The sequence below is a fragment of the Camelina sativa genome, chromosome 8 (assembly GCF_000633955.1).
Source record: "Camelina sativa cultivar DH55 chromosome 8, Cs, whole genome shotgun sequence".
Classification (NCBI taxonomy): domain Eukaryota; kingdom Viridiplantae; phylum Streptophyta; class Magnoliopsida; order Brassicales; family Brassicaceae; genus Camelina; species Camelina sativa.
Window position 1 is genome coordinate 25,659,692 of NC_025692.1, and position 7,260 is coordinate 25,666,951.

Sequence of the window (7,260 nt, forward strand, 5' to 3'; positions counted from 1 at the left end):
CTGAAAGGAAACAAAGTTACACATGAAGAGATAAATCAACCTGTTCAGCAGTTGCCATTGAGCCGTGGCACATCAATAGTAAGACCCTATTGGGATCCCCCAAGAGAGGATGGGCTTTGATTTGGTCGCTCAGGGATCTGATATCATCCCATCCTGTCAAAAATACTAATACAGCACCTGGACGTTCTTTTCGGCAGATGTGACAGAGAACAGCCTCAATGAGATTAAATCCTATGCAGTCAGGCATCCAAGACGAAAGTGAATCACGTGTCCTAGAGTTATAGCTTTCAAAATTTGACTTGGTGAGAGCATCCTGCAATTTTAAAGAACGATTGTTGAAGTCTGTTCAGCGAACGTACTTCATAGATCAGTAATTAGCTACTAAGACTGGCAAATTAGCAGATTACCATTTCCCTGTCATATGAAGCTTGAAACTTTAATTCTAAGGAACTTCCACTTTATGTACAAAAATTAGCTAAGTACCTCAACAAGAGTAGTGATCTGGTTTTTTCTTTTGCGAGGCATTAACTGTTTTTGCGTTTTCCACGTCTTTTCTTGACCATAGTCATCAACTTGGTTGAAAGAGGTCAACTTATATCCCGTTATTTCGAGTACATCCTCCAAAAAATGTGCCTTCACTGGATGTGTGAAGCCCTGAAAATATATATATACATACATTCAAGGCTTGACAAAGAACTATTTTGAAATAGGAAAGCGTACTGAATATCCAGAGTATCAAGACTCATTGAGGAAGAACATTGTCTTACAGGAATGTGAATGGTTGGTGCCCCTCCATAATAATTAGAAAAGAGTTCAGCATTTAAAGTGGCACTCATGAGAATCAATCTCAGATCTGGACGCCGTGGAAGAAGCTCCTTTAACACTATAATTAAGAAATCTGCAACCAAGAAGCGAGCGGGATAAACAATTATGAGACTCCATTTGCAGAAACCTAAACATTAGATATATAGAATACGTACCTTCATTCATGCCCCTTTCATGGATTTCATCAACAAATACATGTGTTACACCATTCAAATTGCGATCACTAAGCAGACGTCTAAGTAGGATACCACTTGTACAAAATAGAAGATGGGTATTTTTCCCTCTCATACCTTCTAGCCGAACTTTAAACCCAACCTATCAAAAAAATCTCTGTTAGGTATGAAATCATTAACAAACAAGCATCTTTAAACAAATTTTTAGTGTTCGTTGGAGTAATCAGACAGCATTCGAATTTGTGCTCAAATGAAAGCTTAAGCATCTTGGCTAACCGTTTCACCAAGAGGTTCTCCTCTCTCAGCTGACACTCTTTCTGAAACTGCCATGGCAGATATTCTCCTAGGTTGTGTACAAATGATGTTGCAGAATGCTCCTCGACCAGATTCTATCTCTGATTCCAAAATGTATTGTGGAAGTTGAGTTGTCTTACCACATCCAGTCTCCCCAGATACAACTATTACCTGAGAATTTTGACAGTCAAAGACGTACAACAAAACGAATTTCCAATCACAGTCAAAGATTCTCATCTCTAAAATTTCACCTGGTTTCGAGCAATAGCTTGAAGAAGTCTTTCTTTGTCCTTAAATGAAGGCAAAGATTTCCGGAATTCCAGCATCGTCCTTCCCACAGGGGATTCCTAATATCCAACCAAACAACTATTGCCTTAGTAAAAACGCTTTGATGAATTTAGAAGAGGAACGAGGTAAAGATGATTTAACAATACCTGCCAGGCTCTCTGCATATTGCGCATCCGCATACTCCTCCTCTGAAGTACCTTTTCCATAACAGAACCATCGAGAAACGAATCAGAACTCTCATCAGGAAGTTCTTCAGTCTGTTTAGGAGGTTGAGAATCAGCTACACCTTCATTAGCCTTTCCTGAGAGTAGCTGCTGTCTATCAAGGTGTTCCTGGAGAAGTCCCTCTACCCTTCTTTGCAAACTCAAAGGAAGTACCACCTGCACGAGGAGATGCATTACAGATGTAGCATAAAAGTAAAAATAAAGTGTGCCTTATCATTTTGGTAAATCAAGAGAGGAAAAGTTACCTCCCGTTGTGGTCGCTTATCATCCAAATCTGGCCGGTAGTTGGGAAGAGGAACCTTGCTTGCAACCACCACTTTCCCGTAAATTTCACTGTTAAGTTGGAACCAATAATCCAAAGAAACAAGAATCATGTTAGCCCATAGTGTATGATAAGAAACATGTTATTGACCAAATAAAGATCTACTTATATACCTGTACAGTCCCATTCTCTTGGCAAGATTTGAAATCTGCTCATAATCCCTTCGATCCCTTTTGTCTCTGGAAACAATTTCTTGTTCGCTACCATTGGCCAACAGAATACTTAACTTCCACTTCCACTCATCAACATTGGCCACAGAAGATGAAGCCTATTATAAACCAGTTCACGCCATGTATCAAGTCATTTCCCAAGTAAAAAGGATCAAGCTCTCATTTAAATAGTCATTCCACTAAACAATTTTATCGACAAAGTTATCTATCTATGTAGCGTTCCATCCTCACAAACACCTAAAGTTTCCATTTTGAGAGAAACTTTATACTCCAGAGATCGACACAAATCCAATCCGAGTAATCTAACTGGCTGATTAATTCCATTTATCTAAACAATTTACCAAAACACGAACCTTATGTTCCTCGAATTCACACTCGTATTCATCATCGGAGAACTGTTCCGCAGTGTGACCAATGAAACGACGATGTCTTGGGTAGAACAATCCCGTGACACCATCACCACTGCGACTCGAAATCAGAAACGCCGGCGAGTTAGAAACCGGACCAACGGTAAAAGCCCTGTGTAAAGATGGATTTCCCAATAGAGAACGACTATGAATCTTGGTCGTCTGCCCCAAGAGGAGGCTTATTCGTTTTGTGAAACGCATTGTAGAAAGCGAAATGGACGATGAGGCATGGTTCTTAACCTCGCCGTCTTCCTCGTCTCTACTTCCCCGTTCTCCGGCAAATGAGGTTACTTTCTGATTCTCTCAGTGCCCAATTCAACTGGGTTCTCTCCCAGACTGAGATTAATAGTCACAGAAGATCGAAAGGAGTAAGCTTTCAGGTCTCTCTGTCTTCGAATCTAAAGGGTTTAGGGTTTTGTGATACTGTTAAATTGTTTTGGACCAGGATAGCTATTTTTGTTTAATTGAAAAATTAATATATGGTCCTCGTTATTTCATTATGTTTAAATGATACCCCTAAAAAAACATATAATGTTAATTGTCTTAATGGATGTGAAGTTATAAAATTGAAGAAGAATTTTGTGCTTATTACATGTCTTGAATACATGACATCACCAAACTTTATTAGATTTCAGAATATATCACAGTTACAAAGTATATAATATACATTTTTCAGTTCGCATATGACACAACTTCTTCTTTTAAGAGATCTCATTCTGGTTTGGTAGAAGATGATGAAGAAGAAGGAGACGACGACGAAGAAGATGAAGAAGAAGGAGATGAAGAGCAAAAGGTATAAGAGACATAAGCTCCAAGAGCAAAGATAACAAGAGCAGCCACTCCTACATTCATCATCAACTTCTTCTCTTCACTTGTTATCTCTTTCCTCCTTATTTTCTCCATTATCCCTTTCCCCATTTTCTTTTCCTTTTCCACCAAGGATCCAAATTTTTCTTCCGCTGATTTCACCACCTCGCCTACTCCTCCTAACCCGGGCTTGAGACCAGACCTAGACTCGGATTTGGGGCTAGACACATGCCCCGATTTTGTATAGACCACTTCTGGAAGCTTCCTCTCTTCTGGCTTTAGTAGTATCTTCTCTTTTCCTCCACTAACATCAACAGACTTTCTCTCATTGATCTTCTTTAGTTTAGCTTCTTCCACAAGCTTCATTTCCTCAAGCTTCTTCTCCTCGAACTTCTTTTGCTCGTATTTCTCTTTTGCTTCAACTTCTTCTTGAAGCTTTCTTGCCTCGGCCATTTCTTTTGCTTTAGCTTCTGCTTGAAGCTTCCTCATTTCAGCCTCCTCCTTTGCTTTAGCTTCTTCTTGCAGCTTCCTAATTAGCCCCTCTTTCTCTTCCAGAAGCTGCTGCTTCTTCTTCCTAGCTTCTTCCTCTTCCTTCTCTTTCCTTTTAGATTCTTCCAACAACCTCTTCTCCTCTAGCCTCGCCACCTTCTCCAGAGCTGCAGCCTCGGTTTTAGAAGCTTCCGGAAGATTAGCCACCTTGGTGATCGTCTCCTTAGGCAAGGTGATGGTGAGGACATTGTTCTTGAAACTCCCATGGATCTTATCTACTAGACAATTCTGTGGAACAGTGAACACCTCGTTGAAACGGCTCCATCTCCGATCAGCCAAAGGACGTTCTCCGGTGACTCTTATCATCTTCGTGGTGTGCACATATGTCACCTTTACTTGCTCCTTTGCAAAACCTTTAAAAAACCAATTCACATCAGAATTAAACCACCATAATTAGTCCAATATATCCCAAAAATATTATCTCTAAATACCAACCTGGAAGATCAATTGTGAGAATTGTGGCTTCAGGTTCATCTTTCCATTCGGATTTGGGGACAAGATCCTCGTACTGAACCCCGAAGCCTGGTCTTTTCTGTTGCTGTCTGGCTGCCATTATATATACTTCTTTTTCTTCCTTTCTTTCTTTCTGATGATCACTTCTGAATTGGCTAATTTGAGCTTTGATAATATTAGTAAGGTGTATTGCTCTGCATATATATAAGTCTTTGGATTTCCGCAATACTTAGCCATTTTCTCTTATGTTATGCAATGGATATTCCTAGTTTTGCGGCTATGTTTTCTGTTCGTCAAAATCTCTTCTTTAGTCTCAGGTCATCATATGTTTCTTCTCTTACAAAGAAAGCATATTGTTCTTGCTTTCTTCACAAGTTTGTTTATGTCTTCTATCCTAATGACGTCACTTCTGAGTATTGATCAGTTGAGATATTTATACCTTCTTCTCTTTTGTTTACCAAGATTACCATTATTTTCCACAACGTAAATTTAATTTATTTTCAAGAATGATGGATTGAAGGAAGCGAACAGTCTGTAGAATTTGAAGAACCTAAATAGAAGAACGTTCCAGTTCAAATATTTCAAGATGTTCCAGGTTGCAATAACTCTGAACATAACATGACAAAGATTCAGGATCTCTTTTGCTAGGCTAGAAGAACAAAACTACGTTACGAAAAATAAAACCTCCAGGATCAGATAACCGAAAGAATTATCTACTCCAAGCTTTTGTAGCTTTTATCTTCTCAGAACTCGGCTTAAGAACAAAAAGAAAGTTAACTCAGACGTGTCAGATTCTACCAGTTTATGAAGAGATATCAAAAACGAAGTTGAGACTGGTGATGATACCTTGGGAAGAGAAATAGACAAATTGTAGCAGATACAAGGACTGTGATTAAGCAAGGCTTTGCGCTAGTAGCAGAACCTGAGGTTGACCTGTTTACAACCAAAATAAGGGGCTAAGAATCAAAATCTTGTGTCAGAGCATACTGAAACGATGGAACAAGAAGCTGTGTGAAGCATTCTACCTAGCAACAATGCTTTCAACAGATTCGGTTTCAAGACCAGACCCATAAGCAAAGAGTGGGTCATAATGTGAATCTCCATAGCTCATAGGCAACTGCTCTGTGTTTCTGAACCATGTAACAGGAAGTTTTCCACTGAAGCCATGGTCCCCAAAAAGAGCATCAGTTATACCTTGTCCTTCTGTTCCTGGTAGCCACGCTGCAACCAATGCCTCAATGGAGGCAATATAAGGTTCCATCACAAGCGGTCTGCCTGAAATAACCACAACCACACACTTGACAGCCTGACAAGTGGAGCTAATAATCGCTGGACCTGGTTCCAGCATAGTTAGCTTGTCGCTATCTCCAGCTGTCTCTGCATATGTAGGTTCACCAACAGCAACGATTGCATAAGCAAAGTTGTTCGATTTGATGAATTCAGCATCTGGATCTTCGCGGAAGACAACTTCAGTGCTTTGATCAACAGCTGATTTTACAGCGCCAAGAAGTGTAGTCCCTGAACATAAAAAGACATATTAGTTGCTGAAATGTTTATCAACTATGTCTTTCATCAAAGCTATTTGTTTCACAGCATAAACAGTCACAGACATGATGATAGCAATTGTATAATCTGCAATAAGAGTTGCACAACGTACCCCTCGTGTTCTTGTTACCGCTAAATCCTTGCCATGTCATGGTCCAACCACCACACTGATAACCCAAATTATTAGCGTGAGTGCCAGCGACTAGGATCTTCGAAGTCTTTCTGGGAAGTGGGAGCATAGGATTGGTTTTGTTCCCGTTTTTCAGCAGCACAAGGGATTTCCTAACAGCCTCCCTTGCCAAGTCTCTGTGTGCCTATTAGAAACTGAAAAGATTCCATCAAGATTGGAAGTACTTGCAAGAGATTCTAGCTCTGGATTATTAGGCAACTGACCTGGCTTCCTAGTTCATTGGAAAAGCTGTAATCAGCCAAAGGGTTCTCAAAAAGACCCATGGTGAACTTGACAAGCAGGATTCTTCTGACAGCATCATCAATCCGGGTGACAGGAATTACTTTGTTCTTCACCAAGGACGTAAGATCATTGACAAACTCGGTAAAGTTGAAGGGGACCATGACCTGCATATTATTTCGTTAGCTAACACAGACATAAGTAACATCTTCCTATCTAAGTCCTGGAATGTCTGTGAAGTTTGAAACACAAACCATATCAATGCCAGCTTGAATTGCAGCTCGGACGGAAGCTGTGTAGTTCGTATGCGGTGGTGAGGAAATCTTATCAACACCTTGCCAATCCGAAATAACAAAACCCTGCACATATCATAGAAATGATAAGTTGGAATTAGAACTCATAATCAACTCCTTCATATAAGAATTCACATACGCTCCATAAAAAGTTCTATTCACGGCTCTACAAAATACATGGAGAAAGAGCCTTATTCATTCAGAAAGACTACTGCCAGAACACAGAGCATGTGCATTAAAGTTGTAATTGACATCTATTGAGGTAAATAGTAGGCAGACCTTAAACTTAAGGGTACCCTTAAGATACCCTGTGATAAGCTCAGTATTTGCATGCATCTTTTCACCATTCCAGCTCGAATATGAAACCATGACTGTGGAAACACCTTTGTATATTGCATCAGCATAAGCAGGCATGTGAACGCTAAGAAGACCATGTAAATCAGTCACCGTGTTGTTCTCATTTACTCCTCGGGTTGTCCCACCATCTCCCACGTAATGCTT

General features: G+C 40.0%; 3 protein-coding genes across 4 annotated transcripts in view; all 3 read right to left on the reverse strand.

The window, feature by feature from the left end:
* Positions 1-3,125, reverse strand: part of LOC104709938 (DExH-box ATP-dependent RNA helicase DExH3-like) — an 8,348-nt gene extending 5,223 nt beyond the window's left edge. Inside the window, exons 1-10 of the mRNA XM_010426474.2 lie at positions 2,650-3,125; positions 2,240-2,394; positions 2,050-2,137; positions 1,727-1,960; positions 1,544-1,639; positions 1,275-1,463; positions 981-1,140; positions 768-898; positions 484-654; positions 41-313 (exon numbers count right to left, since the gene is read on the reverse strand). Of these exons, the coding sequence (XP_010424776.1) occupies positions 41-313; positions 484-654; positions 768-898; positions 981-1,140; positions 1,275-1,463; positions 1,544-1,639; positions 1,727-1,960; positions 2,050-2,137; positions 2,240-2,394; positions 2,650-2,904 (1,752 nt within the window). The 5' untranslated portion in view covers positions 2,905-3,125. The remainder of the gene's footprint in view (positions 1-40; positions 314-483; positions 655-767; positions 899-980; positions 1,141-1,274; positions 1,464-1,543; positions 1,640-1,726; positions 1,961-2,049; positions 2,138-2,239; positions 2,395-2,649) is intronic.
* LOC104708629 (protein RESTRICTED TEV MOVEMENT 2-like) lies at positions 3,270-4,694 on the reverse strand. The gene is made up of 2 exons (XM_010425219.2): positions 4,495-4,694; positions 3,270-4,412 (listed from the first exon to the last, which is right to left on the reverse strand). The coding sequence occupies exons 1-2, from the start codon at positions 4,610-4,612 to the stop codon at positions 3,415-3,417; spliced, it is 1,116 nt and encodes a 371-aa protein (XP_010423521.1). The 5' UTR covers positions 4,613-4,694; the 3' UTR covers positions 3,270-3,414.
* Positions 5,027-7,260, reverse strand: part of LOC104708630 (beta-glucosidase BoGH3B-like) — a 7,409-nt gene continuing 5,175 nt past the window's right edge. Inside the window, exons 7-13 of one of the 2 annotated variants that reach the window (XM_010425221.2) lie at positions 7,039-7,241; positions 6,721-6,825; positions 6,451-6,633; positions 6,170-6,371; positions 5,538-6,030; positions 5,359-5,445; positions 5,027-5,266 (exon numbers count right to left, since the gene is read on the reverse strand). In XM_010425221.2, the coding sequence (XP_010423523.1) occupies positions 5,248-5,266; positions 5,359-5,445; positions 5,538-6,030; positions 6,170-6,371; positions 6,451-6,633; positions 6,721-6,825; positions 7,039-7,241 (1,292 nt within the window). In that variant the 3' untranslated portion in view covers positions 5,027-5,247. The remainder of the gene's footprint in view (positions 5,267-5,358; positions 5,446-5,537; positions 6,031-6,169; positions 6,372-6,450; positions 6,634-6,720; positions 6,826-7,038; positions 7,242-7,260) is intronic. The other variant, XM_019228963.1, reaches the window with a different exon arrangement.

What these genes read in the sequence shown, in the direction of transcription:
- LOC104708629 (XM_010425219.2), bottom strand. Translation starts at nt 4,612, where the DNA reads ATGGCAGCCAGACAGCAACAGAAAAGACCAGGCTTCGGGGTTCAGTAC. An exon ending in TCTCACAATTGATCTTCCAG is followed by an intron (nt 4,413 to 4,494) that starts GTTGGTATTTAG and finishes GGTTTTTTAAAG; the next exon opens with GTTTTGCAAAGGAGCAAGTA.